At 55.0% G+C, this 23,171-nt stretch overlaps 1 protein-coding gene across 4 annotated transcripts; it reads left to right on the forward strand.

Moving 5' to 3' along the window:
• Positions 1-136: 136 nt before the first annotated feature.
• On the forward strand, positions 137-23,097 carry DNAAF1 (dynein axonemal assembly factor 1). 4 transcript variants are annotated; one of them, XM_042918472.1, is made up of 13 exons: positions 137-392; positions 2,543-2,678; positions 3,428-3,519; positions 5,436-5,657; positions 5,786-5,952; positions 8,033-8,154; positions 11,063-11,229; positions 14,615-14,881; positions 18,539-18,648; positions 19,873-19,929; positions 20,785-21,151; positions 22,155-22,257; positions 22,601-23,097. In XM_042918472.1, exons 1-12 carry the CDS (start codon positions 263-265, stop codon positions 22,247-22,249), a joined length of 1,932 nt encoding a protein of 643 aa, XP_042774406.1. In that variant the 5' UTR covers positions 137-262; the 3' UTR covers positions 22,250-22,257; positions 22,601-23,097. The 4 variants fall into 4 exon arrangements, with proteins under 4 accessions (XP_042774406.1, XP_042774408.1, XP_042774407.1 ...); XM_042918474.1 differs by having other exon boundaries at positions 22,683-23,097; XM_042918473.1 differs by having other exon boundaries at positions 22,691-23,097.
• The last annotated feature ends 74 nt before the right edge of the window (positions 23,098-23,171 follow it).

Raw genomic sequence — 23,171 nt, forward strand, 5'->3', positions numbered from 1 at the left:
ACGCCGCCGCAGCTGCCGCGGGCCGCGCCCCACGTGACACGCGCCCGCGCCGGGGGCGGAGCCTTTGCGGGGCCCGCCCCCGGCGTCCCTACGTGCCGGCCCACCTTACTGCGCGTGCGCGGTGGTTGCCGTGGAAACCGGGCAAGCGTAGTGCAGCCAATGATTCGGGCGCGAGTGGTCTGCTGAGGAGGAAAGCGGGGCCTCCCTGGCGGGGCCGGGGGCAGTAGCGACCCCACGGAACGGGGCTTTCGGTGCTTCCGGAATGAGCATGCACCCCGAGACCTCGGAGCCCGTGGTGGACGGGCCGGCGGAGCAGGGCTGCGCGCAGGAGCCGAGCGTGGAGGAGTCGGCGAGCGACCACGGGGACGCAGACCTGGGGGGCCTCAGGGAAGGTGCCGACTGCCGCCCCAGGGAGCCGAGGGGGGGCGAGGGGCTGCCCCCAGCACCACACCTGACCTTCCCAGCCAGCGGGAACAACAGTAATAATAACAGGAGCGGCACACACTTTTTAAAGGATGCGTGCCCAGCGTTCACCTCGTTTGAGCCTTACACCCTGCCCTCTGCGGTAGGCCCTCCTCCCCCAGTTCATAGAGATGAGGAAACGGACTTAAAGAGGTTTTGAAACTGGCTCCAAATGGATCACCCTCATTCGGTCAATGACAGAACAGACTCGTGCTGCATAGTCCGACTCCGGAGCGCTAGCCCTTGCCCAACACCCCCTTCCCCCATCGCCCACCTGTTCCATGTTTTCAACGTATCTCTTTGTTGCTACCACCGTGTAAGACGAAGGCTCTCCCCTTCTAGACCGCAGGCTGTGTTGGGGCAGGATTTCCTGATCGAATTCAATGTCCAGTCCAGTGCCTGGTCCGTGGTAGAGAGTGAGTGAGGAGCTGGTGATTCTGGGGTCAGTGGGTGACTGCCTCCACAGAGTTTCCCAGAATGGGTTTAGAAGACAGCCTTCACCCTCTGCTCCCATTTCGCCGCTCCATTTCCTAAGGGAAATCTTTTAACGACGAGACAAACTACTTGATTTGCATTTCATTTTTTGGACGCAGTCAACAAACGTGTCTTGAGCACTGACCTGTCCAGGCAAGCCCTGTATGAAAGAGCTGTAGGGAAGCCTTGTAGCCGTCTGGAAAGAGATAGGCTTTGGAGCTGCTCACGCTGGGTATGGGTTGCGGCTCTGCAACTAACCAGCTTTATGGCTGCCAGCCCAGGGTTTAAACCTCTCTTTGGGGGCAGTCTCCTCATCTGTGAGCAGGGATAATCATAATTAGGTTGCTGGGTTACTGTGGGCCATTAATCAACGCTAGCTCTTGTCATTCATGCAACCAATCAATCATTACGTATATGGAGCACCTCCTCTTTATTCCACAAACACTTATCTGGTGCCTCTCTTGGCTGGGCATTGTGTGCAGTGGGAAATAGAAGAGTGTAAGACACAGCCCCACACACGGAGTGTTTACGGTGGTTCGATAGACCACAGGAACACAGAGTGCAGTCGCCAGTGGCTCTTAAAGGTTAAGTGCATTTGAACTGGCCAATTTTGATTGACCGCTAAAAAAAAAAAAATTAAGTGCCTTTAAATGTGCTCATTCTCTTCTTACCAACGATATTTTCACCGTTTTTGTTTCTTTTCCTGTGGTTTTTCTTTCGAGAACTTTTACAAAAGAAGAGAGAACATCATAACAAGCACCCAGGCACCGTCCCTAAGAATTGAAAATGATCAATACTTTATCATTTCTGCTTGAAGTCTTTTTTAAACTTAAGAAATAAGGCATTTCAGATACAGTTGATGTTCCTTTTGGCCTCCTGCCCTCAGTTCCTTCTCTGCTCCCCTTCTCCAGAATTTTGTATGAATTCAATCACTTCTGTCTCTGTAATATATCCTTAAACAGTGCAGAGCATTGGTTTGTATGTTTTAAACTTGTATGAATGTTATCCTGGGCTTATGACGAAACTTGCTTTTTCATTTCATACACGTTTCTGAGAATTATCCGTATTTTTTTAATGTGTGTCTATTTTTGAGAGAGAGAGAGGGAGACACAGAATGCGAAGCAGGCTCCAGGTTCTGAGCTGTCAGCACAGACCCCCACCCAGGGCTCGAACCCACAAACCGCAAGATCATGACCTGAGCCGAAGTCGGATGCTTAACCGACTGAGTCACCCAGGCGCCCCAAGAATTGTCCATGTTGATTGATGTAGCTCCAGTGGCTTCTTTTCCAAGGCAGACTACTGATCCATTGTTTTATATAACCAGTCGCTATGGATGGATGTTTGCACGGTTGACACTCTTTGGCTGTCAAAAGTAACGCAGAAATGAATATCTTTGCACACGGGTCCTTGCACACCTGTACAAGAGCTTTTATAGAGGACGTGCCCGGAAGCAAACTTCCCGCGGTCCTTACCAATGCTTTGCAAACTGTCACCCACGTTCCATACTAAACACAGATACTAATCAAGCTGAAATTGGGCAAATTTTTTTTCTACCCTTCTTGACCTCTATGGAACCAGTCTCTCTCTCTTTTTTTTTTTTTTATAGCAATTAATGATCCTAAGGAAACACGTGTGGGTCCTTCTGACGTACGCTACCCAAGCGAGCAGAAACAGAGTGGCGATAGCGGGGCAGACGGTCACTTAGGACACCAGACAGATGACAAGGGAGACCACGGCCCCAGGTATGTGGGCATGCTGCTGCCAGTTCCAGCGCACATTTACTGAGGAAGGAAGATCGTGTGACCGCCCCTTTGTATCAATAAGGAAACTGAGGCTTGGGGAGGTTAAAGAGCCGGCCCCGGTGTCTGAGAATTGGTAGGGGAGTCAGGACGGCGCTGCCTCTGTGGCACAACTAACCACAATGTGTTAAACTTTAATGCCAGACCTGGAGAAAGAAATTCTGGCCGTTCTTGATGACACCGTCGAAAGTATTTTTATTAGAACCTACACGGCGGGGCGCCTGGGTGGCTCAGTCGGTTGAGCGGCCGACTTCGGCTCAGGTCACGATCTCGCGGTCCGTGAGTTCGAGCCCCGCGTCGGGCTCTGGGCTGACGGCTCGGAGCCTGGAGCCTGTTTCGGATTCTGTGTCTCCCTCTCTCTGACCCTCCCCCGTTCATGCTCTGTCTCTCTCTGTCTCAAAAATAAATAAACGTTAAAAAAAAATTTTTTTTTAAATAAATAAATAAAAAAAAAAGAACCTACACGGCAATTTTCAAGATTGCTGAAAGTGATGATACGGGACGAGGCCCTGAAAAAGGCGTACCGAAAAAGAACTTAAAAGAGTCCAGGAAGAAAAAAAAAAATTAGTAGTTATCGGGCATGTAGGATATTTTGGAATTTGGGGAAGAAGTTCTGGACTGTATTGCAAATTGAAATTTCAAATTGCTGACAAATTGCAACGAATTTCCTTTTCATGTTTCTCATGGAACAGAATGACTAAACGTTTTATACAGAAACTCTGCAAGCAACACCAACTTTACATTACCCCAGCATTGAACGACACGCTGTATTTACACTTTAAAGGTAAGGACCTGGGGGCGCCTGGGGGGGCTCCGTCGGTTAAGTGCCTGACTTGGGCTCGGGTCATGATCTCACGGTTCATGGTTTTGAGCCCCTCACCGGGCTCTGGGCTCACAGCTCAGGGCCTGGACCCTGCTTTGGATTGTGTGTCCCCCTCTCTCTCTGCCCCTCCCCTGCTTGCTCTCTGTCTCTCTCTCAAAAATAAACAAACATTTAAAAAAAAAGTTTTAAGGTAAGGACCTGGCCCAGAAGTGTCGCATCAGGCCGAAGTTATCAAAAGTGTCTTGCTGGGATCCTCTGGAGTTCTCAAAGTATATCAAGGTAGAAATTTCAGAGTTGAGTGGAGATTTACGGAGAAGCAGTATTTCTCCGAAAAGTCTTCCCTGACTGGAGTTTATAAAGGGGGCCACTGCCCGTACCGATGCCAGGGAAGCGTGTTGCGATCTTTGATTTATATTTTCTAAAGGACTTTACGTTTTTCAGACCAGGCCAGGAAGGCCCCTAACTGGCCTCCTCACCTCCACGTTGCCCCCTCCAAAATTCTGCACCCAACGTAGGAATCGCAGGGAATGGGATGATGTCGCAGGTCGGATCCCGAGGGGACTGATCTTTAAGAGGTTGGAAAAAGAGGACCCAACAGGTTGGACTTAGTGGAGAGAGTCAGAAGGTACAAGAGCTAGGAGGGAGGAGTCCCTGGATTCTCTGCTGCTGCCATGGACCAAATTGTCCCCAAACCTAGCGATGAAAACAAATTCAATGTCTGGTACCGTTTCTGAGGGCCGGGAACCTAGGAACAGCTTTGCTGGGTCGTTCTGGCTAATCAGCGATACTACAATTTTTTTTTTTTTTTTTTTTTTATTTTTGGGACAGAGAGAGACAGAGCATGAACGGGGGAGGGGCAGAGAGAGAGGGAGACACAGAATCGGAAACAGGCTCCAGGCTCCGAGCCATCAGCCCAGAGCCCGACGCGGGGCTCGAACTCACGGACCGCGAGATCGTGACCTGGCTGAAGTCGGACGCTTAACCGACTGCGCCACCCAGGCGCCCCGATACTACAATTTTTTAATCAAAACTTCTTCAGGGGGGCGCCTGGGTGGCTCGGTCGGTGGAGCATCCGACTTCGGCTCAGGTCACTATCTTACGGTTCGTGAGTTCGAGCCCCGCGTCGGGCTCTGTGCTGACAGCTCGGAGCCTGGAGCCTGCGTCGGATTCTGTGTCTCCCCCTCTCTCTGCCCCTCCCTCGCTTGCACTCAGTCTCTCTCTATCTCTCTTAAAATAAATAAACATTAAAAAAAATTTTTTTTAACTTTTTTGGGCAAAAAAATAACCTTTCAAAGGCTTTGCGTAAGAGCAGAGGAACGATGAACTACAAATTGATAACGAGTTACTAAAGTAAAGAAAATGTTTTCTAACCTTAAATTTGGCTCATAAAACTGAAAAATGGAAGGAAACAAAACCCACAGTTAGCACTCCTTTCAGGCTTAGCCGGGTCCCCACGCTCATGGTACGGCTTCCCTTGGCTGTCTTCCCCTGCTTGCACCTGCTTCTGGCTCATTTCGGGAAGGCCCCCCATCACCTCCACTCACTCCCGGCCGTGAAGGGAAGGTGGTTGCTACGGGGCTCGGCCCCACCTTACCCGGACTGGCCGTCCCAGCGAAAAGACCACCTCTCTCCAGCGGACCCAGCAAAACCTCCCAGCTATCAAAGTTGGCCCCGCTTGGCTAAGTGTGACTGGCCCCCAGTGAACTGCTAAGACTCTGTTTGGCCCCCCAGGAAGCCATGGGGCAGCCCCAGGAGAGGAATGCCCCTCAAGGAAGGTGGCCGTGGTGTTCCCGGCGGAAGGAGGTGTGGATGCTTGGCAGGGAGGCATACACAAGGGTGACCCCGAGCTCCTCGGACGCCCCCTTCCTTCTCACCAGGTTTCGATCGCATCGAGAACCTCGAAGAGTACACGGGGCTGCGTTGCCTCTGGCTGGAGTGCAACGGGATACAGAGAATCGAGAATCTGGAGGCCCAAACCGAATTGCGATGTCTCTTCCTGCAAGTGAACTTGCTTCATAAAATCGAGAACTTAGAGCCTCTGCAGAAACTGGATGCCCTCAACCTGAGCAACAATTTCATCAAGACCATTGAAAACCTCTGTAAGATGCCCCCACCCCCGCCCCCAGGGGTCTTTCTCTGTGCCCCTGCGCCCACCCCTTTCCCCTGGGGGAGGTTCTGGAGGATTTGTATACCCCTGTTGCTTACTTCTGCCCACCTCACCTTCCAGCCTGCCTGCCGGTCCTGAACACGCTCCAGATGGCCCACAATCACTTAGAGACCGTGGAAGACATTCAGCATCTAAAGGAGTGTTTGAAACTTTGCGTCCTCGACCTTTCCCACAATAAGCTGAGTGATCCCGAAATCCTGAGCGTCCTGGAGAGCATGCCTGACTTGGTAAAACGTGCACGCGCTCAAAACTTGCGTTCTTTAGATACCGAATCTCTCTTCCCTCCTTTCCTCCGGGCTCTTCCTTCTCCCAGTCTGTCCTCTTGGTGTTTGGAGCTGGAGTAGCTCGAATGCCCAGCCTCCGGGTCATTTCACCCGCAAACGTTTCAGCGTGGGCCGCTGGCAGACAAGAACTTCCTTCCTTCCGCTGGCAGACGAGAACTTCGATTTTCGGGGAAGGGGGTCAGGAACCCAGCGACCACTAATGGTGACAGTGAACGGCTTTTCTTTCCTGGTGGCATCATGAACTCGGGTTCATGTCTACAGTGTCCGATACGATTTAACCCTTGCTGTCACGTGTACCGAGGAAAGGAAAGTATGACAAGGAAATTTACAAGGAGAGCGTTACAAGGGGCACCCAAAACCCCTGAGTTCACTGTTCACCGCTTAGGGCATGGATGTGCAAGGCAAACCTGGGTCGCTTTAAAGCATGGTAAGCAAATCACAGTTCAGGAACAATCTGAGCAGCTGGTCAAGAAGGGCTAGTTTAGAACTGCCAGCACACGGCGATAATATGAAGCTGTCGTAGAATACTTTTTGTTTTTTCTCGTTGCTTAACTGCCGTAACAAAGTACCACAGACTGGGCAGGTTAAGTGACAGAAATGCATTTTCTCCTGATTCTGGGGGGTAGAAGGTCCAGGATCAAGGTGTCGTTGGGGCTGGTTTCTCCTGAGGCCTCTCTCCGTGGCCTGTAGACAGACGGCTCACTGCGTCGTCACAAGGTCCTTCCCTCCGTGTGTGTCCGAATCCCCTCTTATCCCCGAATCCCCGACACCTGTCAGACCGGACAAGGGCCCACCCCAATGACCTCATGTAATCTGAATCACCTCTTTAAAGGCCCTATCTCCAAATTCGGCCACATTCTGAGGATGCTGGGGTTAGAAATTGAACGCGTGAATTTGGGGGGGGGGGGGGGGGACACAGCTCAATCCGTGACAAAAGCAGTCTGCTTTACAGGGACGTTGTGATCGCTTTCAAATCCTCCCCACGCAATGCAGCCCCTTAGTGCCTGCCCCTGGGTGTATTGCCCCCCACCCCCACCCCAGCCCTGCAGTGCTGGCCCCTGAAGACACCATGAGAATGGAGAAGGCAGTATGAGAATGATGTTTGGGGAATGCTACGTTAACTAGTGTATGGTCTATTTATTTTCACCAATAACACAAACCACTTTAGATCAGAAAACTCACACCTTCAGGCAAACTAGTTTGTTTTTTTTTTAACATTTTTTATTTATTTTTGAGACAGGGAGAGACAGAGCATGAACAGGGGAGGGTCAGAGAGAGGGAGACACAGAATCTGAAACAGGCTCCAGGCTCTGAGCAGTCAGCACAGAGCCCGACGCGGGGCTCGAACTCACGGACTGCGAGATCATGACCTGAGCTGGAGTCGGCCGCTTAACCGACTGAGCCACCCAGGCGCCCCCAGGCAAACTAGTTTTAAATGGTGCTCCCGGATATCACCTTGGCCGCTCAGTTAGTTCTCTGAGTTTCGCAGGTCGGGAAGGAGGAGACGGTGTGTAAAGACGGGGGGGGGGGGGGGGGGGGGGGGGGGGGGGGGGGGGGGGGGGGGGGGGGAGGCCACGCTGGTCCAACGACATCCAGCACTTTCCATCCTTTCCCTAAGTCAGTGCTTCCTGTCCGCCTGGCTGCGGTGTATGCTTTCTTCAAATGGGTGCTGGCCGGGGAAGAGGGAAGACGATCAATTAGACCGAGGTTAATGTCAGCAAAAGGGCTTGGCTGAGCAAAACAAGGCCCTCGCCGACACGGAGAGGCCTCCGGATGTGCCTTCCGAGGCTGTTCTGGAAGGACGGTGAGATTCCAGATCTGGAGTTCAAGCGCAGGAAAGCGCTGCTCTATAATCATCAGCCCTGGGGACAGAAAAGTGAGGAGACCCCTCCGGCTTCCCTGATAAAGTCGCGAGGAGATGGCGTGGGCACACGCGCTGTGTTTTGTTCTCTCAGAGCACCGCACGCGTGAAACGTTTCAGTCACACCCCTGTTTTTGTAACGGCTTTGGTTCATGCTTACAGCGTGTACTGAATTTGATGGGAAACCCCGTTATCAAGCACATCGCTAACTATCGAAGGACAGTCACCGTACGACTAAAACATCTCACCTATCTGGATGACAGACCAGTTTTCCCAAAGGACAGGTAAGGAGGGGGGGAGCCTGTGGCTCACATTTTAATACAGAATTGTTGTGCACACTCAACAGCAAACTCGTACAAATTTCGGACTTGGGAGCATTTCCGCACATCGTTACACATTCTTAGGAAACAAGTTTGATGGCTGCATAACTGTTTATAATAAGAAATTCCCTGTTTTCGAGCGCTTATTCATAGATTGGCTTTTTCGTAATCCCCTGATGAGTATCCTCGCATGTAAGTCTCCAGCCTCGCTCCTGCTGATTTCCATAAGGCGGAATTCTGGGAGTGGTGTTATTGGATTAAGGACTGTGCTTTGAGCCTTTTCAAAGACGCTTGTGAGTATTTTCTAATTGTTTTTTAGCAAGTTTGCAAAGTTCATAACTTCAGCAGACATAGCCGCGTGAAAGAAATCTTTGCCGGGTTAACCGGAGAGCGAAGACTGTATCTCATTTTATTTGGGGGTAACTGATGGGGTCGGGCGTCAGGCAGGGGCATCGTCTCCGCCCACCGCTTTCTCCCGCGCTCCTTTTGGAGGCCCTTTCCTTCCTGGTTGCTAAGAGCTCTTCCTTATGTTAAGAATATTGAACCCAGGACTCCCGTATATTAAGGATATCGAACCCAGGACTCCCAGGACTCACTACTTTCATCTGTGTTTTTAATTTAAGTCCCTTTTGACTCTCAGAGTAAGCCCCCAGTAGTACGGGCTGCCGGTAATATGTTCTTGAACTCGCAAACTTAAATCCAACCGACAAATATTTCCAATAGAAGTGAGAGCCTCCTCTCCAACCAGGTGAGAAAACAAAACCGCCTGCTTCTGGGCAGTCTGAGTTCTGTCCGCTCCGAGGGGCCCGCTAACGTCCCCAGCCTCACATTCCTCACCTGGAAGGTGGGGACAATGTGACCGCAGCGTCCTCGTTCCACGTGGGGTTTGAGCAGAGCTGGGCTCAGAGGAGAGAGCGGGAGCCCCACCCGGGGCGGGGCTGACCCCGCAGGGAAGGGTGAACAGGGGTGGGAGCCGGACCCCTGGCGGTGAGACCCCACGCTCTGGCTCAGGGCCCCGAGTCCCCTGGGTCTTAGTTCTAACTGCGCCCACCCCTGGCTGATGGAGCGAGCCACCGGCTGTTCTCCGTGCCCCGGAAGCACTTCACTGGTGTTGCAGGTGTCTACTCACGCGTCACCTCGTTAAGCCCTCCCGACCCCACCCCTCATCTCGGAAGCACCTTTTCCACCCGGGGTCTCTTTAACCGGATTTCTTTTCTGTGGACACATCAGCCTCTGGCATACTTGTTTCCTTCTTTAGGGTCTGTCTTTCCCCATAAAAGGGCAGTTCTAACAGAGCGAGTATCGTCACCTCTTGGGTCACCTGCTGCCGTATCCCCAGCCCCTAGAACAATTCACCCATTCGAGGTGTACAAGTCAGTGCTTTCTAGTGTATTCAGGGTTGTGCGCCCACCCCCACACCCATTCTAGAATATTTTTGTCGCCCCAGGAAAGTAACCCTTACTCATTAGCTGATATCCCTCATTCTCTATCTCTGTGGGTTCTTTCTTTTCTGGATGTTTCATATAAATGGCATCACACCACGTGTGGGCTTTCGTGATCGGCTGAGCAAAATCGTTTCAAGGCTCGTCCACACAGCAGTATGTATCAGTAATCCGTTCCAAAACAACGTCACAAAATAATATTCCATTTGGAAATGCCCCATTGTATTTATCCATCCGTTGATGGACTTTTGGGTTGTTCCCACTTTGGGGCTATCGTGAAGGGTGCTGCTACCAATGTTCGTGTGTGGGTGTTTGTGTGGACATCTCTTTTTATCTCAGTTGAGGGGATACTTAGGAGCATCACCCTGGCTTGTACGGGAAGAGTACGTTTATTTTATTTTATTTTTTTAACATTTATTCATTTTTGAGAGACAGAGACAGAGCGCAAGCAGGGGAGAGGGAGAGAGAGAGAGGGAGACACAGAATCCGAAGCAGGCTCCAGGCTCCGAGCCATCAGCACAGAGCCCGACGCGGGGCTCGAACCCACAAACTGTGAGATCATGACCTGAGCTGAAGTCAGATGCTTAACAGACTGAGCCCCCGCCCCCAGGCATCCCTGGGAAGATTACGTTTAGCCTTGAGGTTGCCTGGCTCCCTTCCAGAGCAGCAGCACCGCGACGAGCGACTCCCTGCTTGGTGTCCTCGCCAGCATCTGGTGTCAGTGTTTGGGAGTTTCAGTCCTTCCAGTCGGTGTGATGTGGGATCTCATCGATGTCATTTGCAATTCCCTAATGTCATAGGATGCTGAGCTTTTTTGCCATCTGCCTATCTTCTTCGGTGACGTGTCTAGGTCATTTGCCTGTTTTATTTTTGTGTGTGGTTTTTTTTTTTTGAGTTGTCATAGTTGTTTGTTCGAGACAGAAGCCATCTCCCAGTTATCTTTCTTGTAAATATTTTCTCCCCATCTGTGGCTTCTGATTTCATTAAAAAAAAAAAAAACTTTTTCTATTTTTAAATTATGTGGTCTTTGTGTCGAGTTGTAGAAGTTCTTTATGTATTCTATTTACACATCCTTCATCAGGCCTATACTTTGCAAATACTTTCCCACATTTTGTCGGTTGTCTTTTTACTTCGTTTATGGTATTCTTTGTGTTACAAACACTTCTAATATCGACGGAGCCCGAGTTCTCTGTTTTTCTTTTGTTGCTGCTTCTTTTGGCATCACATCGGGAGGGTTTTGCAAACCATGAAAGGCATAGGTGTGCACGTGTTATCTGGAATCCTTGTGGCCACATGTCCCATGTGCCTTCAGTTTGATTTGAGGGAAATGAGCAAGTTTGGTCAGACAGTGTATGTTTTGAATTGACTTTTAACCTGCGAAAATTCAGACCTTCCCAGTTTCTGGTGTTTTTATTTGTCCTCATTGACAGAGCTTGTGCCGAGGCCTGGGCCAGGGGCGGGCTCGCAGCTGAGAAAGAAGAGAGAGAGCAGTGGGAGAGCAGAGAGAGGAAGAAGATCACAGACAGCATCGAAGCCCTAGCGATGATTAAACGGCGGGCAGAGGAGAGAAAACTGCAGAAAGCCAGCCAGGAGGAAGGTACGCTCGGGGCTCTGTTTAGACTAGAAATCTGGGCTGGTGAACTTGGTCTTTCAACTCTGGGATTTTTTTTTTAATGTTTATTTATTGAGAGAAAGAGAGAGATCTGGGCTGGCGAACTTGGTCTTTCAACTCTGGGATTTTTTTTTAATGTTTATTTATTGAGAGAAAGAGAGAGATCTGGGCTGGCGAACTTGGTCTTTCAACTCTGGGATTTTTTTTTTTAATGTTTATTTTGTAAACATTTGTATATTATTTTATTTTATTGTATTTTATAAACAATTGTATATTAATGTATATTTTTTTAATGTTTATTTATTGAGAGAGAGAGTGTGTGTGAGAAGGGTGAGGGGCAGAGAGAGGGAGAGAGAGAATCCCAAGCAGGCTCCATGCTGTCAGTGCAGAGCCCATTGTAGGGCTTGAACTCATCAACTGTGAGATGGTGACGTGAGCCGAAATCAAGAGCCAAATGCTTAATTGACTGAGCCCCCCAGGCGCCCCCGGGATTGATTTATTTTTGACCATTCATTCACACCTCTCTGGTCCATGTGCATGTGGCCTCACCCACCTGCCCCCAGCTCTTCCCGGTGGTGAAAGCACAGTTATGTTAAAATAGCCTAGTTTTCCAAAATAAATGATGCATTGGTTTTCTATGACAGCCATAACAAATAAGCATAAATGTAGGGGCTTAAAACCACACACTTATGATCACAGTTTTGTACGTCAGAAGTCTGACACGGTCTCATGGGACTAAAATCAAGATGTGGGCGGGGCTGCGCTCTTTCTGGAGGCTCCCAGGGAGAATCTGTTCTTTCATCTTTTCCGGCTTCTAGAGGTGCCCACGTCCCTTGGCCTGTGGCCCCTCCTCCATCTCCCTCTGCAAGACCTTCAACTCTCTCTCCAGCTCTGACTCCCCTGCCCCCCCTCTCTTAGGGATCCATGTGGTGATATCGAGCCCACCTGGATCATCTAGGATCATCGCCCCATTGTCCTTGATCTCCTCGGCAGAGTCCCTTTTACCACACGAGGTCACATACTCACACGTTCTAGGAGTAGGATGTGGACGCCTTTGTGGGACCATTACTCCGTCTACCACAAATGAACACGGAATTCATATCAAAGCAACGTGGAGTTGTATGGATTTCACGCGCCCCACGTGTAGGGCCGCTGACAGCAGTAACATCAGCCAGCATCTGTACGCCGGGCTTAGTCAGTGCCTTTATCCCGTACCTCAGTCAGACGGATACTAAGGTTGTCTATTACTACTCTATTGCTCTATTTCACTGCACACAGATCGTCCTCTGCCCATCTGTGGGGAGGGGGCGTCAATAGGTGTCTGCACACCAACGCCAGGCACGGGCACGTGTGCTTACACGGTGAGCACGCGGACATGGTCACAGATCCCAGCAGGGACGGCGCCCGGTTCCGCCCCTCCGCGCGGCCCGCAGCGGCCCTGGCGAGGTGAAGAGGGGTGCCGGGCACCTCTGTTTAGACTTAAGTTGTAAATTAGGAAACCCTACAAGGTTAGCTAGGTTGGGTGACATCCTGGCAAAAGGGCCTTGAAGACCAGCCTGGACGTGGCAGGGGACAGGAGGTGGTGGGCTAGGCAGCAGACAGCTGTCATGGAAGCGATGCTAGGGTCATGAGCTTGGTGGCTCCTGGGGGGAGGGGGCGTGGCAAAAGGTCCAGGCAGGGAGGTGCAGCCCCAGGCGGGAGACAGGCCTTCTGTGCAAATCACCGTGGAAAAACACGGAGGCCCTTGACCTTTTTGGGTTTTGTTTTTTTTTTTAATGGAGATGAAATTCACATAACGTAAAATGAATCATTTTGAGGTGGAATTTAGCACAATCACAGCGTTGTGCAACCCGCATCTGCGTCTAGTTTCAAAACATCGTCATCACCCCGGAACCAAAGCCTGTACCCGTGAGCCGGGACTCCCCTCTCCGTCCTCCCCCAGCCCCCGACAACCGCCCATGTTTCTGGATGCTTCACATATGTGGAACTCTCTGCAAGATGCGACCTTTTGCCTCTGGCTTCTGTCACCGGGCACGATGTTTTCGCGGTCCGTCCCGGTGGGAGGGAGCACAATCCGTACCGTATTCCTTTTCATGTCCCAAGGTTCTTGGCCCCAAAGACCCTGTGGCCTATTCTAGGATCTCAGAATCTGTCTCCTCGCCTTGACCTGTCTCACCCGATTTCGAGATTCTGTCCACTCCCGGGTTGGGTGTAAACGACCCCCTCGCTGCCTCCCTAATGTACTGGCCCGAATCCGGGACTCAGAGTCGCCCACCCACACCTGATGCCCCCGCCAGGATTTGGTCCTGGGTCTGTGCTGGCCCAAGCCCGACACCAGCCTGCAGGATCCTAGGGACGGTCATCAAGGCACCTTAATAAATAAAAACCCCCTTCCTCATCCTGTACCCAGTAGAGGGGCTGGAGTCCCCACGGGGGGTTTTAAATGACATTCGCTGTGTTTCACCCAATTACAACCACACGTGGAAAACAGAAAAGTGGGGCCCGTGGGTGGCTCGGTCGGTTGAGCATCTGCCTCTGGATCTCGGCCCAGGTCACGATCTCACAGTTGGTGGGATGGAAGCCCGGGTCAAGCTCTGTCTGCCAGTGCGGAGCCTGCTTGGGATGCTCTCTCCCTCTCTGCCCCTCCCCAACTTGCGTACACACACTCTCTCTCTCTCTCTCTCAAAATAAATAAGCTGAAAAAAAAAAAAAAACCAGAAAAGCAGCGCTAATAACAAGTGCGGGAAGAACCACCCAGTATTTCGTAGAAGGACCTCGTGGCTCTTCCCCATGCGTGGAACCCGTGTGTGCTCCTATAGAACAACGGCATGTTTCTATTGCCTTCTGCCTCTCGTGGGAAATTGGCATAATACATGTTCCACGAGGTAGACATTCTCCTATAGTATTCTGTCCTTTTCCAAACTTTTTATTCGGGTAGTTCTCAAATTTTCAGGAAAGCTTAAAGAATAGGGAAACAAACGGCTGTGTCCGTTTAGACTGGATGGTGTTCGACGTTCACACACGCACACACGCACACACGCACACGCACACGCAGAGAGAGTCCTGTTGTGCTGAGCCATCTGGACGTAGAGCACCCCACAGTCTGGAAACCCGAATGCTCCCGCGCGCGTCTCCTCAGAGCCTCCTGAGCTGTTTTCTTCAAGGCCGTGTCCCGTTCCACTAGACCGAGTGGACCCTCTGGGGACCCTTAGCTCCGCTGATTCGCTTTCTTGGACACCATTGCCGTGTCCCCGACAGCCCCCTGAGCTCACGCCCCGTTCACAGTTCGCTGCGTGTCCCCGAGAGACGTCTAGACCATCTCGTCCCCCCCAGGAGGTCTCCTGTTCACCTGCGGACTTCTCTTGCTCAGGGAAGGAGCCGGTGCCAGACGAGAAGGACAACGTGGATGCCACCGAGGAAGGGAAGGAAGAGCCCGGTGAGGAGGGAGGGCGGCGGCAGAAAATGGAGCTGTTTGTCACGGAAAGCTTCAAGGCCAAGGATGAGCTATTCCCGGAAAAGTCGGGTCTCGTGGGGGAGCTGCCCGTGGACGTCACCGGAGCCACTGAAGGCCAGGGGCCAGGGGGGGCACCCCTGGAGGAGACCCTGAAGCCGGCCGCCCCCGGAGCTGCCTGCGGAGGTAAGGAGCGGAGAGCCACACGCGTGCGTCCCCGGGGACCACGGCCTCTGAGCCACGCGCCTGTGGGGCCCGGGCTACTTTCCACCTCCTCCGATTCTGTGTCTCTAGGATGAAGTATACATGTCTCATTTTCTAGAGCAGCGCTGCCCATGGGAACATAATGGGGCCATAACTGCATTTTCTGGTAAACAAGGTCAAAAGACATGGGGGAAACACGAAAGGTGTATTTTACTGAATCCGTTATATCTAAAAGATAATCATTTGGGGCACCTGGGTGGCTCAGTCGGTTAGGCGTCCAGTGTCGACTCATGTCATGATCGCGCTGTTCACGAGTTCGAGGCCCGCGTCCAGCTCTGTGCTGACAGCTCGGAGCCTGGAGCCTCGTTCGGATTCTGTGTCTCCCTCTCTCTCTGCCCCTACCCCGCTTGTGCTCGCTCTCTCTCTCTCTCTCTCTCTTAAATTTTTAAATTTGAAATTCTTAAATTTCCCTCTCTTAAAATTTTTTTAAAAATTTAAAAATTAAAAAAAATAATCACGCAGATCTGGGCACAGCAGGCCGCCTGGCAGGTTCCGGCCGCGTTCCTTGGGTCCTGCTTAACTAGCAGATAAACCCGGGACTCACCCGCGACGCTGCCCTATGGCTGTGGCATTGGTGAAGGGAGCCAGACCTGGAAAATGCCCCGTCTATAGGGCCTTGAGAGACGGGGAACATTTTGTTCCCCTGAGCAGCCTTGGGGGTCTGGCCTGGGAGTTGAACTGGTCTGACCAGAACACAGGGATCCAAGAAGGAAGGTCCCCATGGTCTGGGAGAGACCAAGGATTAACCCTGTCCCCAGACCATCGAGGATACAGCCAGAGGGGCAGGGCCACACCCCCGAGTGCCAGGCAGGGGTGAATCCTTTTCCGGCTAAAGGATTTGAACAGAGCAGACCAGCCTCGACGACTCACCCAGCTGAGGCCCACCCTGCTCCCCGCCCCACCCCCCATACCGCCCCACCATCCACGGGGATTTAGAGCCACGCCCTCGTCTTCAGTAACGTCGGAAAAACCGTCTCGCAGCCTCGCCTTTGACACGCCGTTCCTGCTGCGCCTGAGACCCAAGAATTGCCCAGGGATGAGTTACATCTGAAGGGCCTCGGTCAGGGAAAGAAAACGTTCTCTGGTGCTCAGCTCGCCCCTCTTCAGACGCCGGTCACGCTCTTCAGACTTTGCCACGAGGCTGGAATGCTTCTCTAAGAAGCAGGACTTGTTCTGAATAACTTCTTCCTTGGGAAGCACCCGGGCTGCTTTGTATGCCCACGACCTGGCTTTGCCGGACAGCGGCCGTCAACCCCAGGGCCTGGTCATCTTTGTGCCCTCGAAGAGAAGGCCTACCGGAAGGGTTTTTCCCCAGGATTCCCACTGGTGGACATATGACAGGCCTTGTTATTTAAAAGGCACAACACAGGCGTGACCACACGGGGAAGCTGACCCTCCGGGCCGCTGAGGGCCACGGCCTTTGCTTTCTGTGCCCCCAGCGCATCCTGAGAGGGGAGCTGGGCTGGCAGAGCGCGGAGATCCTCCTTCCACTTGGGAGTCAAACGACTCAGCCCCGGGAAAGGCAAATCTAAACGGAAAAACCTTATGCTCAGAAAACTGCTCTTCCGTTCACCTTTCCTACGTTAGACAGTCTTGCCTCGTAACCGAAGGACGGAGGGAACCAAGAGATAACCACGTGACCAGCCCTGCTGAATTTCCCGTGCCGATTCTGAGATCCGGGCATGGTCGCCTGAGTCACTGCCCCAGCCCCACCGGAAGTCTGCATCTCGGGGCAGAGGGGCCCGCTAGGAGAGCGGAGGGCACGGCACCCGCCGTCACCGCCACCGTGGAAACACGGCACCTTCCGCCTCGAGTTACACTCTCCCTGGAGGAGTCCGCCGAGTCCCGGCGGTCACGAAAACGGTCTGAGAATGACCCGTGTTTCCCTGAGACACACCGCGTGCAGGAAAGCGGTGCTGTTTCTGCAGACACCCTGCGATCAAAGCCACGTCCGACCCTTCCGTCGGCAAACCCCAAAACCTCTCTGAGCCTGTCTCGGCCCCCGTGAAATGAAAACGGTCTGTCTGCCACGGTGCGGAAGCGATGCGCCCAATAATTGTTCGTCTCTTCCCGGCCCCACCTTTTCCCGGAACGACGCCCAAGCAGATCGTTTCTTAGGAAGCAAAAGGACCCTGGCCCTGCCTTGACTACGACCACAGTGCCATGAACAGGACAAGGGGTGTGGGAGGAAGGGCCGGCCGGGTGGGGGGGCAGACCACGGCAGTAATTACAAGTACGGAGGAGCTTGCGGCTCTCCTCCGAGGAGCCACCGGGATGGCCACGTGCAGACCGTGACCGCCGGGCCTAGTGAGTGAAGGCCCAGAGGGCCAGCCCGGGGCCGTCCACAGAGGCCACCACAGAAACCCTCTGCCCGCCTCCTCGTTTCATGCTAAATCGGTGTCCAACGTGGCTCTGAGCCAAACTGGACCTAAGTGTGACAAGAAAAGTTGAGCTGCTGATGTTGACTACCTGCAGCCATGAGACTCAAGAGCAAGCAGAGGATGGGACCACGGACAGGGCCTGGGGGCCACGGACAGGGCCTGGGGGCCACGGATAGGGCCTGGGGAGCCACGGATAGGGCCTAGGGGACCACGGATAGGGCCTGGGGGCCATGGATAGGGCCTAGGGGACCACGGATAGGGCCTGGGGGCCACGGATAGGGCCTGGGGGACCAGGGATAGGGCCTGGGGGACCACGGATAGGGCCTGGGGGCCACGGATAGGGCCTAGAGGGCCACGGATAGGGCCTGGGGGCCACGGATAGGACCTGGGGGACCAGGGATAGGGCCTGGGGGGCCACGGATAGGGCCTGGGGGACCACGGATAGGGCCTAGGGGACCACGGATAGGGCCTGGGGGCCACAGATAGGGCCTGGGGGGCCACAGATAGGGCCTGGGGGCCACGGATAGGGCCTGGGGGCCACAGATAGGACCTGGGGGGCCAGGGATAGGGCCTAGGGGGCCACGGATAGGGCCTGGAGGCCATGGATAGGGCCTGGGGGACCACGGATAGGGCCTAGGGGACCACGGATAGGGCCTGGGGGACCACGGATAGGGCCTGGGGGACCACAGATAGGGCCTGGGGGACCTGGGAGAGTAGGAGCCTCGAGGAGGAAGAGGAACCCATCCCCACTCCACGGTCCCCAGCAACCCCACGTTATTAGCAGGCACCCCTGACACTCGTGCCGTGACCGGGGACAGGCGGTCCCAGGGGGTGGTGGGCTCAGCCCCTCCTGGGCAGGGCCAGGACCCTGGACTCTTGAGCTTGCCTCCCCCGCATCTCCCCAGTCGGCCTTTATCTCCTTGATAAATCTCTGGCCCCAACAGGGCCTCCTCCCAGGCGCCTGCGTATTCTGCGCCGCTCACCGGCTGGTATGGTTATCTTGCCGGAGTCGCTGCCGAGTTCCAGCAAGAGGGTGGCTTTTTCCTCTCCCCTCTGCTTTAGACAGAGCCCCGTCCTCGTCTGGGGGTTCTCGCGGCTTCCGTCCCAGGGGCTGGCCTCCCCCTCTTTTTGGGCTTGTCAGCCCAACCACCGCGCGTGCAACTAGCCCCAAGGTTAATAACTCTGTGCTTGTTCTTAGACTCGCCCCCCCAGACTGCGGCCACCGAGGGTGCGTTAGGCACGGGACTTGATGGAGAGGAAGACTTGGGAACCACCAAATCGGAGGCAAAGGAGAAGCTCTTCATCGATGTACGTAGAGAGCTGCATCTGGAGAGAAGTGTCCTCTTGACCGTTGCTATTAGATCACATCCAAACCTTCAAAACCCTCACGCCCCAAAGCGCGCTCTGCGGCCAACAGGCCTGACATTCCCAAGCTGGCTAGGATTCACTCCGGACCTCGTGACCAGACCCACCTTCTAACACGACCTCCCCGGCGGTTCGTACACGGGCACGGTCGAGATTGAGCCGGGCTGGCCTAGAGGTTTCCCCGGGAGGTACACTGCAAAGCAATCCCGTCCCGCTAGCCTCATGCAGAATTGTGGAGAACGTGACATTTATCACGGGAGCCTCTACTCCTCCGAGGACGGCTGTCCAGCCAGCGGCGAATGCCATCGTCCTGGCCCATGGCCGCTCCGGCTTCCTGACCGAGGGCCCGTTTGGCCTTGAGAACACCCCTTCTCCCAGACGTTCCGTTTGGGGACCGGTCGTAAATGCTCTGGCCCGCAGGAACGGGAAGCATGGGAATTCACACATTTTGTCACAATCCCTAGGAAGTGTGTTTGGGGGGTGGGGGGCGGGCCAAGGGGTGGGGCGGCATTTCTCACCCCTTTATTTCCATGCCCACCAGACAGCCTCTCTGGGCATGAGCGGGCCCCTTTAGCTTAAACCCATGCGCACAGCTACGCCTGCCCCTGCCTCCTTCCTGGCAAACCTCACGACTGCACGCGAGTCAGTAAGAGTTAAGCGGCGCGGTCCACGTCCAGAGTGGGTCTCTAGTTTTCCGAGCCTATGGATGCTAAGGAACAAAACAGGATTAATTGGAGAACCCGCTGTATACGGGAAGATGGCTAATACTTCTGGTTCTAACTCTTCCTGGCACTGGTCTCAAAGGCGTGTGTATTGACTGAACCTTCCAAAACTCTGCGAGGTGGCAGGTGCCATCATCATCCCCACTGTACAGAGGAAGGGAGTGAGGAACCGGTGCACTCGTGGTGCACTGGGTTCGGGCCCCGTCACTTTCCCCAGACAAAGGGGCCGTGTCTCTAAAGCCACAGAGAAGCGGGGCGAGAGGTAGCCATTCCCGCAGACCTTGGTCACTGTCATCGCTGCGGTCTGGGTTCCCGACGCGTGTGTGAGAGCGTGCACGGTGGCCCGTCGGGTCCTTCCTCAGTTCTCCGGGCCACGGGCCGCGCGCACGCCCCTGCCGCCCCTGCGTGCACGTCGCCTGGTGACGGGGACTCTCTGCTCTTCTAGGACCTGCCCGACTTGGAGGACGAGGACGCCGGTGAGCCTCTGGACGGCCAGGACGAGGTCATCAGCCCCGCCTTCCCGCACGAACCTCGTGTCACATCACCCCAGTCTTGTCACTTACGGGGCACGGCCCCTTGGCGCGAGTCAGGCGCTCCTGTGCCACGGCACGGCGCCCTCGGCCGTCCCTCACCAAAGGAAGGGCGGCTGCCACCGTCGCCCGCTTCTGTGAGGTCCTCCCGAGGGCACATCGTGTCACGACGTCCAGTACCTGCTTCTCGTACATAATTACCTGACCACACGTCTCTGTCCTTCTCGGGTACCGTACGCTCGCTTTCGGGACGTCTGTCCTACAGCGACACTCCGACGGGGAAGGCGAGCGTCCAGGGCAGGATGGGTTCCCCCAGGTGGACCGGAGCCGCCTCCCTCCGGCATCACCGGGGCCCGAGAGAGAGGAATGTGTGAGACACCGTCTCCGTCCAGGAGCTCATCACGGAGGAAGGAAACACACACGAGACCACAGTCCCCGTGGGGGCCTCGTCCCCAGGGGGCCACATCGGGTGGAGCGTATGGCAGCCCGAGGCCGAGGCTCAGAGCGGAGCCCATCTGGAGCCCCGGGAGGGCTGGCGTGGCAGGCACAGGGCGGGCGAGGCGAGCATGGCCGCAGAGCGACAGAAGGTGCAGAGGACCGCGGCCCTGCCGGGGAGCTCGGCTCCGCCCCGGGGGCTCCGGACGTCTGGCCGAGGGCATCCGTCCTGACACCCGACTGCCCGAGGGCACGGTGCTGGGCTCCCGCACGCCTTTCTTGTGCGTGACGACAGTATTTTATGACCAGTGAGAGAGCAGAATCAGCGCCGGGCATTTGACCGTGACCACCGTGAAAGCAGAAACATTCACACGTCTTTTCTCTCTCAACAGGTGTGCGCTCCAAAGGTGACAGCCATCTCGAGCTCGAGTGACGACAGTGACCTTGAGCTGGACTACTCCTCACTCCCAGAGCTGGAAAACATCCCAGATACCCTTTCAAACATATTCGCAATCCCCAAGGACACCTCGAGGAAGGCTGAGACGCCCTTTACAGGCATATTGAAAGCGGCAACAGCAAAGAGGGTCTTCGAAACCCCAAGTCTTAGGGACGCTAAGTCCCCACACCCACTGATTCAAGAGCTCCACGACGACGGACCCTCAGGCCAACCACCGACGCCCCCAACCTGCCAAAGGGACACCGCACCGCCCCCTTCCAGTGAGGACGGGGACAGCGGCCTACTCTCAGCCTCTCCCCCAGGTAACGCCACCCTACGAGGCTCGGATGGTGGGGACACGACCCGCTTGCCCCAGACCCAGGGAGGGCGGCTGGCGGGCTGGAGAGGGCCGATCACAACAGACCACGGAGACCACTGTAGATCATGTCCGTGTATGGCCCTGACGTTGCTACTCGCTGGCCTGGGCGGACGGCTGCAGAGCTGACACGCTCCTGGGCAGGCAAGCGGGCGTCTCCGGGGGCCTGGGGAGCCCGTGTCTGTCGTTCCCCGCCCCCGCCCCCCGCCCGATCCTCGGCCTCTCCAGACCCAGGCTTCCGAGGGTGGGCGGGGTCTGGGGACACCAGAGTTGGGAGCGCGGGACAAGATGAGGGCGACCCCTGGCCGGAGAGTGGCGTCCTCCGCGCAGACGAGTGGCGTAGTGCCGGCAGGGAAGGGAGGTTCGGCAGGCAGGGGGCGGCCGGCTGGGGGGGGGGGGGGCACGTGAAGTCACAGACCAACACATCAGCCTGGCCTGGCGCCGGGGGCCCACACACGTGGCCGGGGAAACGCACGTTTGGGGAAGCGGGTAACAGGCAAACGGGGTGGGTCTAAGTAGTTCAGGAACTGTCGCCGGCTCTCTGTCGAGCCCAGACGATTCCTGCTCTCACCCAACACTAGCTGGTAACCAGATTTCTTCCTTTTCTCCTTAAGTTCACTCATTCATTTCGAGACGGAAAGAGAGACAGAGAGAGCGCGCGTGCACACACGCACAAGAGCAGGGGAGGGGCAGAGAGAGGGAGGGAGAACCCCAAGCAGGCTCCGCACTGTCAGTGCCGAGCCTGGTCCGGGACCTGAACTCACAAAACGTGCGATCACGACCTGAGCCAAAACCAGGAGCCGGTTGCTTAACCGACTGAGGGCCCCAGGCGCCCCTGCCAGGCTCCCTTCCCGACACCAGCTCACGTGGTTGCCTCAAGGCTCACGCGCAGGAAGACGTGGGGGTTGACCACGTCTCCAGAGAACACAGTTACCCTCTCTCCCGACTAGGAAACATCGCCGAGAAGAACGGGCCACGGCTCGAGACGGAGCTCGTAGAGCCCGAGGCGGGAGGCCGCGAGGACACTGAATTTGGCTCGGACTGAACCCCAAGGTGATCCTTCCGCCCCTAGACTGACGGGGACGGTGAGCCTGTGACCAGGGCCCCCCGTGGGCGCAGCCCCCCTTGGCCGGGCTCCCCTTGCTTCCAAAGAGCAGCCCTTGCTGAGGGCGCCGGGTGCCCAGCTCCCCCCATGCTGGCACCCCCCCACCAAGTGCGGACGGCGCTGCAGTCCCACTCAAAGCACAACGTGTCGCCCCCCTCCGCCCCCCCATCCTCCACGGTGTGAACTGTGTAACCACGCACGTCTCCCACGAGCATTACAGACACGCCAGGACCCACCGAGTCAGGGCGTTATTTAATATCTGTGCGAGTCGTGTGCGCCTCTTTCCCTCAGGTGCCCCGAGAAAAGGACCAGTCTTCTCCTCACGTGTGATAAGAAATCTGGGTGACGTTCTGGGGGCCCCTTTTCCCCCCAGGACAGCAGGATCTTTCACTGAGCCACATGCTTCGGAGGACGTCAATTCACCCATTACACGTCAAAAGCCACGCAAAGGGACGCTGCCGGGCTCGGGCTCAGCGGCCGAGTTTATTCAATCCCTAAACGCGGGACCGAGTGTCTCCCCCTAGAGAACATTAGATCCTGGTCGAAACTGCTCAACAAACACCAACTAACCAGCACCAGCAGCCTCCCTGAGCACGGCGAGGCACCCGCACCATGACCCCAATGTTGACGGGGCCCCTGCTTTTAAGCACAACACCGTCCCCTGCAGGGAACGAATCCCGACAACACGGACCTTCAGGCCTCTGCACGGGTCGACGAGACCACCGGGGCCTTTGCAACGTGCGGTCGGGAAGGATCTTCGAGCAAAAGCATAAACGGGGAGAAACGACTATTTTGCTGTCCCCGTGGCTCTGACTTGGCTCCCGATCATTTCTGGGGTATTTCCTGCAGTCCCGTGACCTCC

The sequence above is a fragment of the Panthera leo genome, chromosome E2 (genome assembly GCF_018350215.1).
Source record: "Panthera leo isolate Ple1 chromosome E2, P.leo_Ple1_pat1.1, whole genome shotgun sequence".
NCBI classification, from domain to species: Eukaryota; Metazoa; Chordata; class Mammalia; order Carnivora; family Felidae; genus Panthera; species Panthera leo.